At 45.5% G+C, this 21,973-nt stretch overlaps 1 protein-coding gene across 4 annotated transcripts in view; it reads left to right on the top strand.

Annotated features, from left to right (window-relative positions):
- Positions 1 to 8,180, top strand: part of MRPL11 (mitochondrial ribosomal protein L11) — a 42,353-nt gene extending 34,173 nt beyond the window's left edge. For all 4 annotated transcript variants that reach the window (XM_073563236.1, XM_073563232.1, XM_073563233.1 and 1 more), the window contains exons 5-6: positions 6,439 to 6,598; positions 7,357 to 8,180. In XM_073563236.1, the coding sequence (XP_073419337.1) occupies positions 6,439 to 6,598; positions 7,357 to 7,462 (266 nt within the window). In that variant the 3' untranslated portion in view covers positions 7,463 to 8,180. The remainder of the gene's footprint in view (positions 1 to 6,438; positions 6,599 to 7,356) is intronic.
- Positions 8,181 to 21,973: the final 13,793 nt, after the last annotated feature.

Raw genomic sequence — 21,973 nt, 5'->3', positions numbered from 1 at the left:
CCGCTCCTAAGCCTACCTCTAAGGCATCAGTTTGGACAGTAAAGGATTTCTTGAAGTCGGGGCTGACGAGGACTGGCTGTTAGGAACGGCGGAAGGCACTAAATAAAAAAAAAAGTGCGTTCGCCGCTCGGGGTCCACCGTGCAGTAGATGTTACACCGCTGCTAGGTAATGACAGATGAGCAATATGGCGGTAAAATGCGCACGGGTTATACTTCACAAGAAGTGCGCAAAGCGGGCTCTGTTCACACACAGAGGCGCCGCAACATAAACATACAAAAACGCTGAGCCTGTTAGTGTCACAGACCACAGGGAAATGCACACATGTTATCAGGTCACAGGAGCAGGACCTAAGACAGAGGAGCTGCGTCCGTCTAGACCTACCGTGTGTGTGCGGCGTCGATACATCGGACGCCAAGGAGGACTGCAGCGCGGCGTAGGGCACGGCCGTTAGTCGACAAAGCTAGGAGGCAGGCGCAATGTCAGAAGCTAGAGTAGAGGTGCGGAGTACACAGTGGCCTAAGGCTTGCCACTGACTGGCGCTGACTGCTGCACTAATTCCCTATCCACATGCGTAATATCAGAGGGAAGGGGTTTCAAATGAGTCAGTCACCAGAGTCATACATCCGTCACCATTCATACAATTAGCTTGAAAAGTCTATACTAGCGCATGGCCGAAGGGTCATGCGCGCTTTTTAGTCGTGCGGGACCTTCCAGATCTCTGAGATGGACCAATGAGATCTGGAGCAGGACCTGGGCACATGACTCCCAATCTCCAATGGGAGATCGCCTCGTGAGCATGCCCAGTAGGAGCACAGAGGAACTTAGTCTCTGGAGCGGTCTGCTGCAAAGTAATCTTCTCTGCAGTAGATAGACAGCAGGAGACCGCAGGATGTGAGGCTCTGGATTCCTGCAGACGCAGAAACCAGACGCCTAACAGTTCACACAACGCTGACTTCAGAGAGTGGAAAGCTTCCTCCGCTTGAGGATTCCACCGGACCATCACCGTCTTCTTCCCCTTTAGCAGATCCATTAGGGGTGCTGATTTCCCAGCAAAATTAGGTATAAAACGGCGGTAGTACCCAATGATACCAAGGAATGCCCTCACTTGTTTGGTACTTAAGGGCTTGGGCCAGTTTTGAATAGCCTCAATTTTGTTAACTTGGGGTTTGATAACCCCTTGGCCAATCACGTATCCTAAGTACCGGGCCTCAGTGAGACCTATTGCGCACTTTTTTGGGTTGGCTGTTAACCCTGCGATTCTGAGACTCCAGCACTGCTTGTACCTGGGACAGATGAGTTCACCAGTCGGTACTAAAAATGATTGTCATTCAAATAAGCCAACACGTAGCCCAGATGAGGCGTTAACACAATGTCCATCAGCCTCTGGAACGTGGCCAGAGCCCCATGTAATCCAAAAGGCAAGACGACATATTGATAGAGGCCCTCTGGTGTTATAAAAGCGGTCTTTTCTTTTGCAGACTCAGTTATGGGGACCTGCCAGTAGCCTTTTGCGAGATCCAGCGTGGTGAAGTACTGGGCCTTCCCAATCTCTCAATTAGCTCGTCCACCCGTGGCATGGGATAGAGGTCAAATTTTGACACTTTATTTAACCTCCTGAAGCTATTACAGAAGCGTAAAGACACATCGGGTTTCGGTATCAGGACAATGGGGCTGGCCCACTCACTTCGGGACTCCCAACTGGAGCATTTGCTTCACCTCGGCTGCGATGGCTTGCCTTCGGGCTTCTTGTACTCGGTACGGTTTCATCCGCACCCTTACCTGGGGCTCAGTGATAATGTCATGTTGTATCACCGAGGTCCGGCCTGGCAGCTCTGAGAATACGTCCGTATTCCTCTGCACGAGGGTCCGAGCCTTCCGCCGCTGCTGTTTGGTGAGAGTCATTTATTTTAACCTGTCCCCCGGCTGTGTCCTTGGCCAGTGCCATAGGGCCTTCTGTTGTTACGACCGGAGTCGCCCCCGGGACCAAACATTCCTGGTCCTTCCAGGCCTTTAGCAGGTTTACATGATACAGCTGCTCGGGTTTCCTTTTTTTTTTTTTTCAGGTTGGTAAACTTTATAGTTCACTTCCCCCACTTTCCCCTGTATCTCATAAGGCCCTTGCCACTTGGCAATGAGTTTACTCTCTGGAGTGGGTACTAGTACCAACACCCAGTCCCCTTTTTTAAAGGTCCTGACCGTGGCCCTTGTATTATACGTACGGCTCTGAGCAGCCTGTGCATCCAACAGATGCTCCTTTACTATGGGCCGCACGACCGCAATCCGATCCTGCATTTTTGCCACATACTTGATGACACTTTTATGGGGAGGGGGCTCCTGTACCCACGTCTCTTTGGCTACACCCAGCAGTCCCCTCGGGTGCCTGCCATACAGTAGCTCAAATGGGGAGAACCCCGTGGATGCCTGCGGTACCTCGCGGATGACGAACATGAGAGAGGGCAGTAACATGTCCCAATCCCTTCCATCCATGGCGACCACCTTTTTTTAGCATGGCTTTGAGGGTCTTATTAAACCTCTCCACCAACCTGTCTGTTTGTGGATGATACACTGATGTACGTAGCTGTTTAATTTGGAGCAACTTGCACAGCTCCTTGGTCACCTTAGACATAAAAGCGGTTCCCTGATCTGTCAAAATCTCCTTGTGTAGCCCAAGGTGACAAAACATGGCAAACAGTTCCCTGGCTATTAATTTAGCCAAGGTGTGGCGGAGTGGTATCACCTCTGGATACTGGGTGGCGTAGTCTACGACTAACAATATATGTTGGTGATCCCGGGCAAATTTTACTACTGGCCCTACCAGATCCATCGCAATCTGCTCAAAAGGTACCTCTATAACGGGCAGAGGCACCAATGGGCTTCGGTAGTTTGTGGTGGGTGAGGTCAGTTGGCACTCCGGACACGTCTCACAATACCTTTGGACCTCAGCGTAGACACCTGGCCAGAAGAACCGCTGGAGTATGTGCTCCTGAGTCTTTTTTTTGGCTCCCAAATGCCCTCCCAGCATGTGAGTGTGAGCCATGTCGAGCGCCACCTGGCGTTAGGGCTGGGGCACTACCAGCTGTTCGACCACCTCACCCCTGATTTTATCCACCCTGTACAGTAGCTCCTGGTTGATTACCAACCAGATTTATCTCAATTAATCTTGCCCGTGCCAAAGTGGGATCCTGGAGCTGAGCTGTCCCGAACTTACCAGAGGACAACTCTAGTTCAGGAATCGGTAAGTTCTCCTCAACTTCTCCTGCCAACACCTCTAAGGGAAACCTATCAGGGTTACACTCTCCCTATATTGGTGACCCCTATGGCAGGAATCACTGACTCAGGATCTTCAGGTTCAGCGCCCGGAACACTTTTTACCCTGAGAGGGTTAACCCTGGTCTCCCATAGGGACCAGAACAGGGGAAAGTCTCTTCCTAATATAGTCCCATACGGAAGAGTCTTTACCACTCGTTTTATCTCCCCACATGGGTGGAGAACGTGACCTCCTCAGTCGGATACTCAGAGGTCCCCATGTATGCACACTACCCCTACCTTCCGTCCATTAGATCTATGCCCAGCAACCAGGGACCCATGCACCATAGTTACCAAACTCCCCGAGTCCAAGAGAGCGTCCGTCTGGTACCCATTAACGAGCACTTGGCACAGATGACGTTCAGTACCAGCAGGGTTTGTAGAGGCAGTGCAGACTGGCTGGGCATACATAGATACCCGGCGGGTATACCCGCAGTTCATGGGTTCGGTCGTTAGGGGGCAGTTAGCAACCTCATGTCCAGGCTCTTGGCATCGCCAACACTTAAGAACTGGGGCATGAGGGAACCATGGGGCCAGGTTAGGGGACACGGGGCGGTTGACATTCTCCTTCCGAGATATCCACTCAGTTCGGGCACGATCCGTATGGGTCTTGGTGGAGGGTTGTGGATTTTTCCCAGGCTCCTGAGCTGACGGGACCTTACGTGACAGCCGAAGTGGGGCAGTGTCCTGTATAAAGTCTTGAGTGGCTGTATACCGCTTCACCAGTCCTACCACCTGATACAGAGTGCCCGGGTACCCTTGCCCCACCCAACGCTGTATGGCGGCTGGCAGGGCCCTCACCAGTCGGTCGACCACCACCCTCTCTACCATCTGGATCGGGGTTAAAGTCTCAGGCTGTAGCCATTTTTTTTACCAGTTGCAGTAAGTCATAGGCTTGAGACCGGGCTGGGCGAGTCTCAGAAAGGGACCACTGGAACACCCGTTGGGTCCGCACATATGTATTAACCCCCAGTCGAGCAAGGATCTCACCTTTCAGCTTCCCATAGTCCAGGGCATCGTCCCGACTGAGGTCCAGGTAGGCCTTTTGTGCATCTCCCATCCAGAAGTTGTAGACCACCTCAGCCCACTGAGCCACCGGCAAGTTCTCCCGCTCTGCAGTGCGTTCAAAGATGGTGAGAAAAGCCTCCATGTCGTCCTCAGGTGCCATTTTTTTCGGCGCTGAACAGACCTTGTACCGGGCTTCCAATCGGTATGTGGTGGCTAGGGAACCTGCCTCTTGCAGAGCCGCAATCTGCTGCAGAATTAAATTGTTGGTTTGCCGCTGTTCCTCTTGCAGCTTCTGCTATCGCACCTGCGAGGCAGCCAACTGTCTCAGTATTTCCTCCATCTTATCAGTCAGCTTAAGCTGCAGCTTTGCAGGCCTAATATACAACATGCAGCATGCTTTGGGTATGCCTCAATTCACACTGCCTGCATTCTCCAACCATATGTAAACCAGCGGTGTCCACGCTGTGCAGTTATGAGGCAGTGACCCAAGCAAGTTCAAAACAAAAAGGTTTTTAATGTCCAGCAAAACTCACTCAGTACACAGCACGCTGTATCTTCCGGATCGCAGCCGGGTAAACAAAACACCAGTCCAGGGCAGTTACTGTGAGTGACGTACTGCAGGGTATGCAGGGAGGGTTGCCAGTACCTTTGCTGATCCGCTGGCCCTGTGTTAACTCACACGGGGCATGCTTTGCAGATCACCTGCTGTTTCCTCACCAGAGCAACACTGACCAAATCAATCCTCCCTGTAAGGTTTTTTTTTTTTTTTTTCCTTTCCCAACCTGTGGCCATAGGCCAATCATAAGACCTGGGCTGGAAGAAAAGGACCCCACTACCTTCCTGCAGTTTCAAAAATTAAAGCCCATGCCGGGTTTTCCTAAACAAACTCCTTGGTCCAAATAGCTTGACCAGGTTCGAACTTACTTTTATTCTACCCTGTGAGTCACAGACAAGTTGCTGTGATCACAAGCCACTCCAGCGGATCTAATACATCTCAGAGCACATTCTGGGGGACACATAGTGACCCTCACATATGACACCGGTCACTGCTTCACGCTCTCTCTATAATATATATATATATATATATATATATATATATATATATATATATATATATATATATATATATAATTTCACTAAATGGGCTATCTAGTGGGACAGTTTTATAGGCTGATTGCTTGTAAAGCATAAGAATGCAGGAGCTTTCCTATGCTGTAGAAACTTGTCAGCGCTGCACTGAGCATGATCTGGCAAGTTTGCTGGCTCTGTTGATCCGGATGTCATCATGAGTAGTACATTGGGTCCCCATAGCACCGATCAGGCCCCCGCAATGATGCCGATCCAATCTATTTCAATCACAGCATTTAGGGGGCTAAAGTGCGCTCCTGGCACTGAGTGCCGAGTGTCAGAATCAGCTGACGCCCTGCTGCGATTGCGCACAGCCTCTATGCGGGTGATAACTATTATGTATCCGTACGTCCAAAGTCGTTAAGTACCAGCCAGCCTGTTAGTATGGATACGTCCGTGGTGCTCACAGGTTAATTATGCAGCTCTTCAGAAAGAAGCGCACCCATTTTATTTAGAGACAAAGTAGCACTAAATAAAAAGGCTCATATCTCTGGAACCGTATCACGGGGAGCAGCTGGAGTAAAATGAGGACAAAAACTGTCCATTTTAGACCTGGTGACAGGTCGTCTTTTTAAAGTAATTTTTATCTTGCTGTGAAATGACGAGAGTCTCCCGATTATTCTCAGCTCTATTGAAATGAATCCTTTCTTATTTTGCCGTACAGTTTTGTGTCGTCTGATGTCAGACGAGCTGAACTGTTATTTTTCATTGATATTTATTATCATGTTAATCGTTGACCTTCTTTAGAAAAAATCCGTATCCATGGGAACAAACTTATATGCATTCGTTTTCTCCATGGTAACTGGTGCTCCCTAGCAACATTACAATATGAATTATATCTCGGATTGCATCAACACGCTTGCAGTTTGTGCCAATTGTTTTGGCAAATCGTTGGACCCCCAACTGATCATTGATTTATTACCTGCATCCTAAAAGCTGAAATGCTTACACCCCAAGATTGTACTCCCTCTTTTTTTTTTCCTATTCTCTTGTAGGTCATGAGGTGGCAGGAATGGTGACATTGAAGCAAGTATATGAAATTGCTGTTGTGAAGTCTCAAGATGAAGCGTTCATTCTTCGGAATATGCCACTGATTGAAGTGGTGAAATCAATTATTGGCAGCGCACACTCACTGGGGATCAAAGTTGTTAAAGAGTAAGACATTGTGTCCCTCAACTGCTAAAACAGTGATGAAGGATGAGCTGGAAGGCTGACCATGACAATGTACTGTGCAGTGTTGCTGTGTAACCTGCAGCTCTCCAGCTTTCAACATTTCATGGCATCCAGTAACTGTAAGGTTTTGGCTTCACTGCAGATGACAATCCACATGTTTTTTTAGATCAGTATAGCTGATTAGCCACAAGTTTTTAGCCTGCTGCAGTCTGTTTTAAACCCCTGTGATTCTGCAATCAAAACTGATTGCTGCATCTAAACGGTTTGTCACTCCATCATTTGACTGTTTATTTTCCTATATAGTACTTTATGAAGTGATCGTAAATATACCCAATTATTTACTCTCCTTTCCCAGTCCATAAATAAACAAAAGCATATTCGCTATTGCCTCGTCATTAAAAGGCTTATCTCTCAAAAGTGGTAAATGTATTGTGTACGATACAGAATTGCTTTTTTTTTTTTCCTGTTTTTTTAGCACATGGTCAATTCAAGGTCTTGTTTAACACTACATTATAGTCCTACAAACTAAAAAAAAATTTCGATGTGTACATACAGCTTTTTTTTAAGTTTTGACTTGTGCAAAAAAGGAACAAATAATGACAAGTGATGGGAAGAGACCATTGTGCAGTATGTCATTGTGTAGCAATTTAGCTTTATTTTTTTGTATTCAAGTAAAATAATTGTGTGTGGCGGTATATTTACCTCTCGTGGTTGACTGGTTTATGCTTTTGTCCTTACAGTCTGTCTGCAGAGGACTATGGAAAGTTCCTAGAAGAGCGACAGGTTTTCCTTAAGGCTGCAGCAGAAGCCCGATTAGCAGAAGAAGCTGTCGCTAAGAAGAAATGATGTCCCTAGAAAGAGGGGATATTTTGAACGTTTTAGGAACTTTAGATACATTTTGAGTGTTTTTTAGATAAGGGATAAAAAAAGAAAAATTCAGCCTTTTTTGTGTATCACTGAACTTTTTTTTTTTTTTCTTCCTTTATAGCCATTCAAGGAGCTGTTGTATATACCAAAGTAATGACTTGGTTATGGATGTCACGGGTGCACCTCATATGGTGAACAGATACCATAAGGCTATGTGCACACGGTGCAGATTCTGTGCGGTTCTGCAGCAGATTTGGCCCTGCAGAACTGCAGCAGAACTGCATGTGATGTACAGAACCATTTAAGGCTATGTAAAACAAAAACGCTGTGCACATGCTGCATGTTTTTCTGTGCAGATTTGGTGAAGAATAAAAGAAGCAGCATGTCACTACTTTTGTGCGGTTTTGCTGCAGTTTTCCACCTGCTCCATTATAGAAATCTGCAGGTGGAAACTGCAGGGGAAATCCGCACTAAAACTGCAGGTAAAACGCAGGTCATTTTACCTGCAGATTTAGGAAAATCTGCGCGGAAAATTCCACAGCAGAATCCGCACCGTGTGCACATAGCCTAAGGAACGGACTTGTACATTTTTGGTTTATTAAAATAAAATCCCAAAAGTAATAGCACTACGCAAAGTATCTTCTGTCTACAATTACCCCAAGAATCTTTTTTTTTTTTTTTACAATATTTTTACAAACATAGCTTTCATGTGATTTTTGCCATAAACAGATAATCTACCACACCCTCACTAACCATTCTGCCCATCTTGGTGATTTTTCTGACCTCCCCCCAAACTCATTGCAAATAAAACAAATTTCACCTGCGTTAAGATCCATTGCATAACTGATGCAGACTGATTCAGGGAGGCCCCATTGACTTATTGGGTCTGTCAAGGTTCTGTTGTGTCTTATTGCATTTTTTTTCTGTTAAAAAAAAAAAAAAAAAAGCAGAACTTTTTTTTTTTTCCTTTGGTATGAATAAAGGACTTAAAGAGAATCTGTCAGCAGGTTTATGCTATTTAATCTGAGAGCAGTATAATGTTGGGGCAGAGAGCCCAATTGAAGAGTAAGGTCATTTACTCAGCAGCTTGCTGGAGTTTCAACACAGTGTTTTATCACCAGGAGATGATTACTGAAGACTGTATCTTGTGCAAGCCAGCAGGGCTGTGGAGTCGGTAAGCCACAGTTGCGACTCCGACTCCTGGATTTTATCAGACTCCTTCATAAATGGCCAATTCATAACAACAAATTTACTGTTGTAAAATATTAAACATCGTGCTTATTCAGTTTCTCACCATCATATAAGTAATCAGACCACTTAGAGCAAAAACTACATTTATTAGAATACAATTAGAATATAGCAAATAACTTTTATAAACTTTTCTAAACTGTAAGTAAATATGCAATAAACACTTTTATGCAGTTGATAAGAAGAAATCTATAAATTTGTCCTCAGAAAAAGTACTGCCTCTGTCAGATCCTCCTTCATGGATGCCCTCAAATCTGATCTAATTATTTTGAGAGCAGAGAGCAACCTCTCTACACTAACTTGTGTTGGTGGCAAAGCAGTGACCACTCGGGCAACATCTCTGACAATGTCAGGATACAGAGGAATCGCTTGTTGCACTGTTATTTTTGATGAACGGTCAAATTTCTCAATTTCTTTTAGTGCACATGAAAAATTCTGCTGAAATGTACTGGCTGTGTTCCTTGATGGGGATGACTCTTCTTCTATGCGGGAACGCTTTGCACGGTCCTTGTGATCCAAATATTTTTTGAAATTAAATTCTTCATCAGTTGATGATGAGGGTGAAGATGTGGCAGGACGACCAAATTCTTCTTGTTCCTCCTGACTGTTCTGCAACCCTTTCATCCTTACTGCTATTTCAAACAGAGCTTCTTTTCCTTTACTTAGCTGTTGATCATCTAGAAGAATCCGATGCATTGGGTCTACATAAACAGCTGCCAAAAGAATGTTATTTTGTAATAGTAGCTCCTCTCTCCGTTTCATTGATGTAGCAATGCCACTTGCAATTAACCCTCCTCTTTGGGACAGGCGAAACATCAGGTTCTTCCACTCCTTTAAGAAAATACCTGGAGTTAAGTCCTCTGCTTGTAATTTTTTAGTCACTGTAAATGGGTGCTCTAGCAATTTTTCCAGCTCAGTCACCTGATTCCACTGACTTTCATTTAGCGTCAGTTGAGGGTTAGCCATGTCTACAAGAAAGGTTTTCAGTTCAACCAAGCGCTGAATCATTAAGTAAGTACTGCCCCATCGTGTGGCTTGATCAATAATTGCCCCTTTTCCAGCACGTCTCTTCAAAATTGAGTCAACTTTAGGGGTTCTGGCAACAGTAGCCAATTTTCTCACCTTGCAAATCAGTGCAGCAGCATGTCCTTCTTGCAGACTGTCTCTTATAGCCAGCTGTAGCGTATGCACAACACAGCGCATGTGATGAATGAAAGAACATATTGACACAGTTTCAACAAGATCATCTAAACTATCATGTTGCTGTTCATCTGAAGCAACTTCAGTTTTCTCCTCAGTTACAATACTGTGTTCCTCTATTTCAAACATTTCTGTGTCTGTGGACCCAGAATGTTCTAGCTGCTGGTCACCATCATTACGCTCATTCATTAGCTTAATAGTACTTATCATATTTGAAGCATTGTCAGTTACGACAGAAAGAACTTGCTCTTTTTTAAGTTCATAGTCTTACAGAACCTTTTCCACCAAGACCTGGAGAAACTCACTGGTGTGATGAGCTTTGGTGTCTTTTACTGCCAATGTCTTGGTAACTATTTCATTTTTGTCACAAACAAATCGGACATTGATGGCAAAATAGTTCACTCTGTGACGTGTGCAGGCATCCATTTTAAGAAACAGAAAGCGTCCCTTGAGAGTTTTTTTACGTTCTTCCTTTTGTTTAAAAGCTTCTTCGATTACTAATTTTCTAATACTCTCTCTCTCCAGAGAAACACCAAGCTTGCGGGCCATTTCCCCATTCAGACACATAAAAGCTGGTCGTGAAAATAATGAAATAGGCACACTATCCTTTACAACAAGCTCTATGATCTGTTTTTTAAATGTATCTACTGTCATTGTCACAGTAACTTTGTCACTGACAAAATATCTTGCAACTGATGGCTGCAAAGTTCTCTGCTCCTTTGTTTGGCTGGAAGAGCTGGGCACTGGTTCATTGGTTTGGTTGCAGTCTTTCTCATCCACTGCTTTCAGTACTTCTGGATGAAAGCGCTGTAAATGTCTCTTTAGAGTAGAAGCTCTGGTAGGAGCATTTTTATCTTTGCCTGAATATGCACTCATCTTGGCTTCACAGCATTTGTTTTCGTCTGGATCATTTGTCATACACTGACAGACATAATGTTTTCTATCTTGAGTGATGGTGAAATGTTCAAATACAGCTGATTTAATGTGATGCTTCTTTGACATTCTCAGGTTTTTAATTCTGCATTCACAATCCAAATGACAATTGTTTTTCCTAAAAACAATTGTACAAAATTATTGCCAGGTCGTACAACTGATATAGTGGTCAGTAATACTGTTATTATTCCTCATGTACTCACAGTTAACTGATGCAAAGCTTGTTGAAAGGATAATACTTCTTACAGTCTTCCTCTTCTGAGTAGCAGGCAGCTGTGAGATGCTTGGAAGACGCACACCTAGTATGATCTAGTCTAGAGGAGGAGCTTTACTACTAAGAATTTGCAACACATTTTCACTTTCAGTTTCATACATTGTAAGTAGGGGGGTTGGGGCAGCATGAGGTTAACCAAGTATAAGATTAGATAAGGGCAGTGGAGAACAGTGACACACAAGAAGTAAGAAATGTCTCTATCTCTAGCAGAACTGCTTATCACTGTTGTGCATAGTTTGATAGAACATATATATTTGAGTAACATTTATAAAATCCATATGAAAGTTCAATTATGAAATAATACATTTTTTTTTAAAGCTGGAGTCGGTACATTTCTACCGACTCCGACTCCAACCAAAACTAACTCCGACTCCACAGCCCTGCAAGCCAGTCCAGCTAATATGTGTAACCCTGCCACCACCACTGAAGGACAGTGTGCACAGAACACTGCCAATCGGTGTGGGCGGGGTTATACAGAGCTCAGCATTCATGGCACTGCTACAGTTTGCAATGGATAAGTTTATCACAGTAATTCCATCTGTATATTTCTTAAAATGAAAATTGTGAACATAGCCTGATAATGTTTACAAATTAAAATTGAATATGGGGGATGGGAGTGCCAGGCCTATATAATATTCCATAGCACTTTACATGTGAGGAGGGGTATACATACAAGTACAGTAATCTTAAACGATACAAGTCATGACTGGTACAGGAGGAGAGAGGACCCTGCCCGCGAGGGCTCACAATCTACAAGGGATGGGTGAGGATGCAGTAGGTGAGGGTAGAGCTGGTCGTGCAGCGGTTTGGTGGATCGGTGGTTACTGCAGGTTGTAGGCTTGCCGGAAGAGGTAGGTCTTCATGTTCTTTTTGATGGTTTCCATGGTAGGTAACCAAAGTATAGGCTCCTGCATTAAACTAGGCCTAAAATGTCTGAGGTCACATGCAAGTTACCGTGTATACTCGAGTATAAGCAGAGGCACCTAATCTTGCCACTAAAAACTGGGTAAGATTATTAACTCGAGTATAAGCCAGGTATGCATTGTCCCTTCATCCCTGTCCTTGTATGAATGGCTCCTTATCCCCTATCCATGTATGCGTGGCTTCCCCGTCCCTGTTCTTGTATGCATGGCTCCGCCATCGCTGTCCTTGTATACATGGCTCCTTATCCCCGATCCTTGTATGCATATTTCCTATGAAAAAAACAAACATCCTACTCACCTTCCTGCGCTCCCTGGATGCATCTTGTTCCAGCGCCAACAGCTCTTCCTGCCGAGCGATCACGTGGCCCTGCTAATTAAGGTAATGAATATTTACTCCACACCTATGGGAGTGAAGAGGTGTGCATAGTAATTACCTGAATGAGCGGAACCACGTGATCGCTCGGCCCGAAATGATGCTGGCGCCGGAACCAACACGATATGCAGCGAGGGGTGCAGGAAGGCGAGTAGGAATGGATGTCTTCTGGAAGCCGGTGGGTGTCCCTGTGTGCGCTATAAGAGAAATGAATATTCAATTCTCTTTAGCAGCGGGCTCCTGCCTCCTGTGACCCGCTGCTCCCCCTCCCCGCCGGCCCTCTGGGACAGTTGACTCGTGTATAAGCCAAGGGGGGGCGTTTTCAGCACAAAAAAAGTGTTGAAAACTCAGCTTATACAAGAGTATATACACGGTACTTCTTCAGAGAGGAAGACGCCTTGAACTCTAGTGACACCAAACGGTAGTAATCCAAAAAAATCAATATTGATCTTTACCACATGACTTAGGATAAAAGCCAAACCAGAATCATTATTTGCAGACACGTTTTGAGGTGTAGCCCCTCAGAGCAAAGTAAGACACTTGCACTCTGGTCAGTGATCTCTCATAGTACCATATCGGATTTCCTGCTTTGCGCTGAGGAGGTGCAAACAGTGAAACACGTGTCTGCGTTTGGCTTTTATTCCAAGTTTCGTGGCATGACTAGTTAAAGGGCTGATATTAAGTTTTAAGACTGCTACTACAAATACAGTTAGGTCCATATATATTTGGACAGAGACAGCATTTTTCTAATTTTGGTTCTAGACATTACCACAATGAATTTTAAAACATTAAAATTGGATGAAGGGTTTAGGAGTTTCGGCTCCTTAACGTGCCACCCTGTTTTTAAAGGGACCAAAAGTAATTGGACAATTGACTCCAAGGCTATTTCATGGACAGGTGTGGGCAATCCCTTCATTATGTCATTCTCAATTAAGCAGATAAAAGGCCTGAAGTTGATTTGAGGTGTGGTGCTTGCATTTAGAAGGTTTTGCAGTGAAGGAAACATGCGGTCAAAGGAGCTCTCCATGCAGGTGAAACAAGCCATCCTTAAGCTGCAAAAACAAAAATCCCATCCGAGAAATTGCTACAAGATTAGGAGTGGCAAAATCTACAGTTTGGTACATCCTGAGAAAGAAAGTACTGGTGAACTCATCAATGCAAAAACAGTGGTGGAGGATCGCAGAATAATCTCCATGGTGAAGAGAAACCTCTTCACAACAGCCAACCAAGTGAACAACACTCTCCAGGAGGTAGGCGTATCAATTTGTATAGAAGTCCAGCTCACCCACGTCTGACCTCACCGCACCTCAGACTCGGATCCGGCCCTGCCCTGGCCGCACAGCAATAATGAAAGAAGAAGCGATGCAGCCAAACTGATTGGTCATTTCATACTACAGATGGACAATGACCCAAAACAAAGCCAAAGCAACCCAGGAGTTTATTAAAGCAAACAAGTGGAATATTCTTGAATGGCCAAATCAGTCACCTGATCTCAACCCAATTGAGCATACATTTCACTTGTTAAAGACTAAACTTCAGACAGAAAGGCCCACAAACAAACAGCAACTGAAAACCACCGCAGTGAAGGCCTGGCAGAGCATCAAAAAGTAGGAAACACAGCGTCTGGTGATGTTCATGAGTTCAAGACTTCAGGCAGTCATTGCCAACAAAGGGTTTTCAACCAAGTACTAGAAATGAACATTTTATTTACAATTATTTAATCTGTCAAATTACTTTTGGTCCCTTTAAAAACAGGGTGGCACATGTTACGGAGCTGAAACTCCTAAACCCTTCATCCAATTTTAATGTGGATACCCTCAAATGAAAGCTGAAAGTCTGAACTTCAACTGCATCTGAATTGTTTTGTTTAAAATTCATTGTGATAATGTCTAGAACCAAAATTAGAAAAATGTTGTCTCTGTCCAAATATATATGGACCTAACTATATAATTTGCATATTTAATTACCAGAGTGGAGCATTGCACGGCCTATAAGTCTCATTACACCAGCATCTCAGCCATGTCACGCTCCAGTAGGAGAGACGTTACTTCTTAGACCACAGTGAAGATGTGAGAAGTAGCAGAGCTGTCCTGTTTGTGGGTATGGTCAAGAAAAAAAAGGTGTAGCTATTCTAAAAGTGAAAATGATTGCATCGTTTCTTGGCTGGTAGTTCACTGGGGGGGATGAAGGAAATTGAGGTTTTGGGTGCAACTAGGTTTAGACAGATTATAAGATGACTCTAAGTACATGGAAATAAATCAGTAATGTATGATCCATTTATAGGCGCTTATAAAATATAAATCGGGCTATGCCCGCTTAGTCATGAGTGTGTTGTTCACCTCTTTAGCCGAACATCAGCTTAATGTAGCTTAATTCTGAAGATAAGCTGACCCATCCTATTACTTTCACCATGCTCTTAGTGCATCTTTTGTAACCTGACCCTCATTTTTCTCCTTGCCTGGTTTTGGCCCATATTCCATTTTTGCTGGCTCATTGTCTTTTCAGATTTTGCTATGGTTATTTGGTTGTCTTCTTTACACCATACAGTTCTACCTGATGTATGTGAGACTGGCTAAGTGGTTAGTACCATCATCTTACATCACTGAGATCATATATATCTGATCAGGAGCCCCAGCTAAATTTTAGGATTTATTATTTCCCTTTCGTGCTTGTTAATTTCTATTCCCGCTGTTAAAAACGTAATGATAATTTGTTTCTTATGAATTTTGCCTTTAATGCGGATCAGATCTGTGATTGGCACTGCATTATGGAATATCGGCTGTTAAGTGTTTCCAATAACAACCCACAGAAATGTGACCAAGGACTATAATTTCTCTTTCCTTTCAATAGAGGACATCCATCTTGGGTACAGGCTTCTGCCCCTAGAAGGCTGACACAAGATACACAAGTTTTAGATCTTCTGGCACTGAGCCAAAATTTTTGTATTCTGCTTTATTATTATTATTATTTTTTTTTTTTTCAGTTCGTTTTCCTCCTTTGCACACTTGGGAACAATGCTGTTTCTCTGCTACTCTGACACCATTAGGGCAAACATTGTTAACTTCACTGCCCTGTTAAGACCCTAATCAAAGACAAGTGGGCCCAAAGCACCAGAGCCCAATGCTCCTTCATTTCCCAGCCTAAACTTTCTCCATTGCACTCTCAAAAGAGTGCTTCCTTTTCCATGCTGCTGCTTGACCCTGTGGCCTCTCTGTCTGCTACGGCCTTTTCTCTCTCACCCATGACAGCACCAAGGAGAGGGGGTCCGCCCATCAACGACAGGAACCTACAGATAAAAAGGTGGCACCTCTCCGCCCCCAGTTGGGTTCCTGTCCTTGACGGGGGACCCGTGGAACTAAAAGCAGCGGCAGCAGCTTACCGGGAAGAGGAGTCCAGGGCCGCCCCGTTCACAGTCCGGCGGCGGGGTCGGTTCCTGAAGCCGCCACCGCTGCAGCTGATGGGCTGTTCAGGGTGAGCGAGCGGGGGAGGACCGAGCCGCCACTCCGGAAAGGAGAATGGGGCTGGGAGATGCCGGCATGCGCGGGCAGCGCCGGGGTACAGAGGTGTACCAAGATGGAGCTGCCCTGGAAATGAAGTGACGACTTCCGGGTCCCCGCATGCACAGTGCGCGCTCCCCAGGGGCACAGCGGTGCAGGCCGGGAGAAGCAGGTGACGTCATCGCCGGGAAATTTAAAAAGGGAACGCTGGAGCTGCTCCATGCTGTAAGCGTCCTGTGAACATGGACGACAGCGACCAGCATGAGCAGCAGCCAATACAGCAGCCTAAACAGCAGCAGCATCAACATAGGCAACACCACCATCGCCGGCAAAAAGATAAGGACGGGTGGGAGAGCCGGTCCAGTAGTCACTCCATGCAGCGGAGCAAATCGACTGCAAGGAGCAAGTCACCTGCCGTGGATCGCCCAGTGAGGGATTTGAATCCACCTCCAGAACCCGTACCTGCAACCGCGCGTAGGGGGTAAGTGATCTACGTGAATGTTATTATAATAGACTTCTTTCCCTTATTAGGGAAAGAAGAAAGAAAAAAACAAAGAACAGGGAATGCCCCACCTGTAAAAGCCCGTTACCAGCTTTCTGGGATAAAAAACTATGCGACTCCTGCATACAGTAAGTTCTCTGTGACGAAACCCCGGATTACGCCTCAGATCTAAGAGCAGTAATCCGTTCGGAGTTTCAGAATGCCCTTTCATCCATAAAACGGGAAGGGAAGAAAGAGGGACACTGTAATAGAATCCCAGTCGGAGACCTCATCATCAGGGGAAGTTACCTCCCATACTTCAAACACCGACTCGTCATCCTCTGATGAGGAAGCAGAGGGTCGCCATTGTTTCCCCCTGGATGAGGTTGATGCATTAGTAAAGGCAGTAAGGTCCACCATGGGGGGTGGAAGATCCCCGGCCCGATAGATCAGTCCAGGACATAATGTTCGGGGGACTGGGCCAAAAGAGACGGAGAGTGTTTCCATTAAATGAGAATGTACAGGGCCTCATAAACAAAGAATGGGAGAGACCAGATAGGAAGAACTCCACGGTTCCCTCTCTTAAAAGGAAATACCCGTTTGATGAAGCTTCCACGTCCTGGGATAAAGCCCCCAAGCTAAATGTGGCGGTCACCAAGGCTTCAAAGAAATTTGCACTCCCCTTTGAGGATATGGGTACTCTGAAGGACCCATTAGACAAAAAGGCGGATACCCTACTCAAGGGCACCTGGGAATAAGCAGGAGGTAATATTAGGCCAGCGGTAGCGGCAACCTGTACCTCCAGAGCCCTCATGGTGTGGGTAGACCGACTAAAGAAGCAGCTAAGGGAAGGTACACCCAGGGAAAAGATCCTAGAATCCATTCCTATGATAAGGGGTGCAGCGGCCTTCTTAGCTGACTCTTCGGCTGATTCGGTAAGGTTGTCATCCAAAACGGCAGCCCTGTCAAACGCAGCCCGAAGAACGCTGTGGCTAAAATGTTGGCCTGGAGATTTACAAACTAAAATTAAATTATGTGCCGTCCCTTGTGAAGGGAAATTCCTGTTTGGAGAGACTTTGGATGACATCCTTGAAAAGGCGGGGGACAAAAAGAAAGGATTCCCAAATCTAGGCCCAATAGGCCCCACAGGCTTTAAACGGTCCTTTCGTAACAAAAATTCTTTTAGAGGAGACCCCCCGAGAGAACAGAAATGGGACGACAGAAGGAGGGACAGGGGGTGGTTCTTTGGTAATTCGTCCCGGGACAAAAAGCCCTCCAAGTGACTGTTTGCCCAGGGTGGGAGGGAGGTTAAGCTTTTTTCTCCCAGCCTGGAAGTAAATATCGAACAACCCTTGGTTGCTAAATCTGATAAGATCAGGGTTAAGGATAGACTTTCTCTTCCACCTCAAAAATATATAGTGACCCCACTAAGATCATCAAAAAAAGAACAAGAAGCCCTCGAAAAAGAGGTCCTAAGCCTGTTGAACAAAAAGGTCCTCCAGGAGGTTCCAACGCGGGAGAAAGGCAGAGGATTCTACTCGCCTCTCTTCCTAATAACCAAACCGGACGGTACCTTCCGGACATTTATAAATTTAAAAAGACTGAAAGATTACGTCAAAAACGAAAAATTCAAAATGGAGTCGATCAAGTCGACCATCAAAATTCTCTGTCCACATTGCTTTATGGTGGTATTAGACCTCAGCGATGCCTACTATCATGTCCCCATCCACAAAGACTCCAGACAATACCTCAGACTGGCGGTCTCTATAGCAGGCGAAATAAGGGAATTCCAGTACAGGGCCCTGCCATTTGGGATCTCGGTAGCCCCGAGAGTCTTCACGAAACTAGTGGCAGAGATGATGGCTCACCTAAGAGAACAAGATGTTCTAATAGTCCCATATCTGGACGACTTTTTAATAGCGAGCAACTCAGCCCAAAGATGCAGGGAACAGAGGGACAAAGTGATGGGCACTCTAAAAAACCTCGGATGGCTCCTAAACCTAAAAAAAATCAAGGCTGGAGCCCAGGAAAGTCCAGGAGTTCCTAGGCCTGACACTAAATTCAAACACCCAGGAGTGTTACCTGCCAGACCACAAAAAGGAGAGGATCGCTCACATGGTAGCAAGAGCAACGCAGAACCCTTCCATGACACTAAGAAAAGCAATGTCTCTGTTAGGGTCCCTCTCCGCATGTTTGCCGGCGGTCCAGTGGGCGCAGATACACACGAGAGATCTCCAGTGGGATGTGTTGAGCAACCAGTCGGTATTAGGAGGTCACTTGGAAGGCTATGTTACACTAAACTCAAACTATTCGTTCCCTAGCTTGGTGGGGGAACAGAGACAACCTGTCCAAAGGGACTCCCTGGGTGATAAAAATCACACACATAATCACCACAGATGCCAGTCCCACGGGATGGGGAGCACACATGAGCAACAGGGTGGCTCTGGGGGAATGGGGAGGTCAGGAACTAAAAGCCTCCTCAAACCAAAAAGAACTGCTGGCAGTAGGCTACGCCCTAAAACACTTTTTACCAGTATTAAGGGGCCATCATGTCCGCATATTCTCGGACAATCGAGTGACGGTGGCCTACATAAATCACCAGGGGGGAACCAAGTCCAGAACACTAATGACCACATCCTCCGAAATATTCACGATAGCCAAGGAAAACCTACTATCCCTATCGGCACTACACATACGGGGAGCAGAGAACCAGACAGCAGACTTTCTAAGTCGCACCCAGCTGGGTGGGTTCTAAAAGTCCATTTTTCGGAAAATCGTAAAAATGTGGGGGACCCCGGACATAGACTTGTTTGCCGACCACAAAAACAAAAAAGTGGAAGCATTTTGCTCCCTAGATCCCAAGGGGAATCCTCGGACCCTGGATGCGTTTATGCTTCCGTGGACACAGAGCCTAATGTATGCCTTTCCGCCGCCCATTCTCATCCCGGCAGTAATAAGGAGAGTCAGGGAAGACAGGGCAAGAATGATATTGATAGCCCCCTTTTGGCCAAAAAGAACTTGGTTTTCATGGCTGAGGATGATGTCAGTAACCGACCCCTGGGTTCTACCAGATCCCCCCGACCTTCTGTCTCAAGGTCCCGTGCTACACCCTCAAGCAGTGAACCTCCATTTAACAGCAAGGAATTTGAAAGGGCACGGCTGAGGGGGAAAGGGTTCTCAGAAAATCTGGTTTCCACGCTACAAAAAAGTAGGAAACCGATCACAACCAGGGCCTATGGTAGAACTTGGAGGAAATTTCTATCCAGCTCCGGGGCAAGGGTTCAGGATGGAATGCAAATTGATAAAATCCTTGAATTCCTGCAAAAGGCGTTAGAACAGGGGCTGGCGACTAATACACTGAAGGTACAGGTAGCGGCTCTAGGCGCCCTTTATAATCAGGATGTGGCAGGCGACCCTTGGGTAACACGATTTATGAGGGCTGCAGCCAGGTCTAGACCAATAACCACCCAGAAGATACCATCATGGGATCTAAACCTAGTATTGTCTGCCCTAACAGGACCCCCATTCGAGCCCATTCAGTCAGCTCCCCTGAAAACCTTATCATTAAAAACGATACTATTAGTGGCCCTAACATCCGCTCGCAGATTGAGTGACATTCAAGCCTTGTCAGCGATACCCCCATTCACTAAAATCCTGGACGATAGTCATATTAAGATCTGACCCAGCATACCTACCCAAGGTGTCAACACACTTTCATAGGTCACAAGAGGTAGTCCTTCCTTCCTTCTGCCCAAACCCTAGGAATAGGGGAGAGGAAAAATTTCACACTCTAGATGTGAAGCGGTGCCTAGTTCAGTACCTAGAGGCCACCAAGGGATGTAGGAAGGAAGGGTCTCTCTTTGTGTGTTTCCAGGGACCTCGGAAGGGGCTCAAGGCATCCAAGAGTACCTTAGCAAAGTGGATAAGGGATGCGATTGCCCTGGCGTACTCATCCAGTGGGAATACCATCCCGGAGGATTTAAAAGCCCACTCTACAAGAGCAATGGCGACCTCATGGGCAGAAAGATCAGAGGTATCAATAGAGCAGATCTGTAAGGCGGCCACCTGGTCAACACCTTCTACCTTTTTCAAGCACTATCGCCTAGATCTAGCCTCTACGTCTGACCTGACCTTCGGGAGAAGGGTCCTTCAGGCGGTGGTCCCTCCCTAAGCTACCAATCTCTGAAATTCTCTCTGTGGTGCTGTCATGGGTGAGAGAGAATAGCTTAGTTACTCACCGATAACGGTGTTTCTCGGAACCCATGACAGCATGACGTGCGGTGAGCACGGTTTAATGTGTGTAGAGTTTTTTTGTTAGACACGGGGCTTCTCCATAATATGCAATATTATAATGTTATGTATATACTTTTGTTGTTAACTAACCGGGAGACCCTCTGATGCTCTGTAACCAACTGGGGGCGGAGGAGAGGTGCCGCCTTTTTATCTGTAGGTTCCTGTCCTTGATGGCGGACCCCCTCTCCGTGGTGCTGTCATGGGTTCCGAGAAACACCATTATCGGTGAGTAACTAAGCTATTCCTTTCTACTTCTCTACCTTGTTCTTCTCACTCCTTAGTTAGTGATGTCCTGCTGCACTTTTTTTTTTCCCCACAAGCCAAACTTTTTTGCACAGTGAAGTAACTACCAGTGCTTGACACAAGTCACCCCCCCTCTCCTCTTCAATCTAAGGTGGGGTACATGACCTCCTCTATTGCTATGACAGATCCCAGAGGTAAATCTTCCCGTAAGAAGTTGATTGAGGTCTTTCTATTGTATTTGCACATGATGCAGCACTAAATTTCATACTGGTTATCCTTAACCCCTCTGCCCTATATTTCTGGGGCCTTGCATGGAGTTTTTGAGACTAGTGAATGAGTCTGTTGGTTGTTTGGTATGGTCTACCAAAAGCAAGGTCAAGGAGCTCCCATTCTTGGACACAACACATTCTACTAGAGCGATGGAGGCTTCCTCAGCTATGCAGCCCAACTTTTATGCTCTCCAGGTCTACAAAGCTTCCATCATCCATCTGATCTTTCCTGCACACCTTCATCAAGATTTACAGGCTGTTGACACTTGTTTTTTTTTTTTTTTTGTTCTCTGAAGCTTCTTTAGACAACAAAATGTTACCAAGTTTGATTAGCAAACTTTGCTCACTCTTTCTGCTTTTGTTGCTCCCAAGGACTGCTTTCAGTATCCGTGTGCCCTTAAATGCCAAGAGCGGAAAAATTAGATTTTTGGAAACCTCATGGTAAAATTTTGTAATCACGTTCTAATCCTATAGGTTAATATTCAAGCCTTGCAATGTAACTAGGGCACCCGTTTCAGGATTTTTGTCCCTCATGAGTGTAGTTTAGTGTTTAGTTACCTGAATGTGATCCCCATTGAAGCAGCTTTTGGGGGTGTACTGTTTTGATTCTAGAGCAAATCTGCTTTGATGATGTCTCAAAGTAGTGGAATTACGAGATGTACTGACTGACGGCAAGAAAATAAAATCTAGGTGATGTGTGTGTGTGTGTAATGAAGATGCTTTAGTAACAAAAGACGTACAAGTTTTTTCTTTTCT

This window comes from Dendrobates tinctorius, unplaced genomic scaffold (assembly GCF_039654945.1).
Source record: "Dendrobates tinctorius isolate UK_male_01 unplaced genomic scaffold, ASM3965494v1 ptg000384l, whole genome shotgun sequence".
NCBI classification, from domain to species: Eukaryota; Metazoa; Chordata; class Amphibia; order Anura; family Dendrobatidae; genus Dendrobates; species Dendrobates tinctorius.
This window is presented reverse-complemented; position numbering and strand designations above follow the sequence as displayed.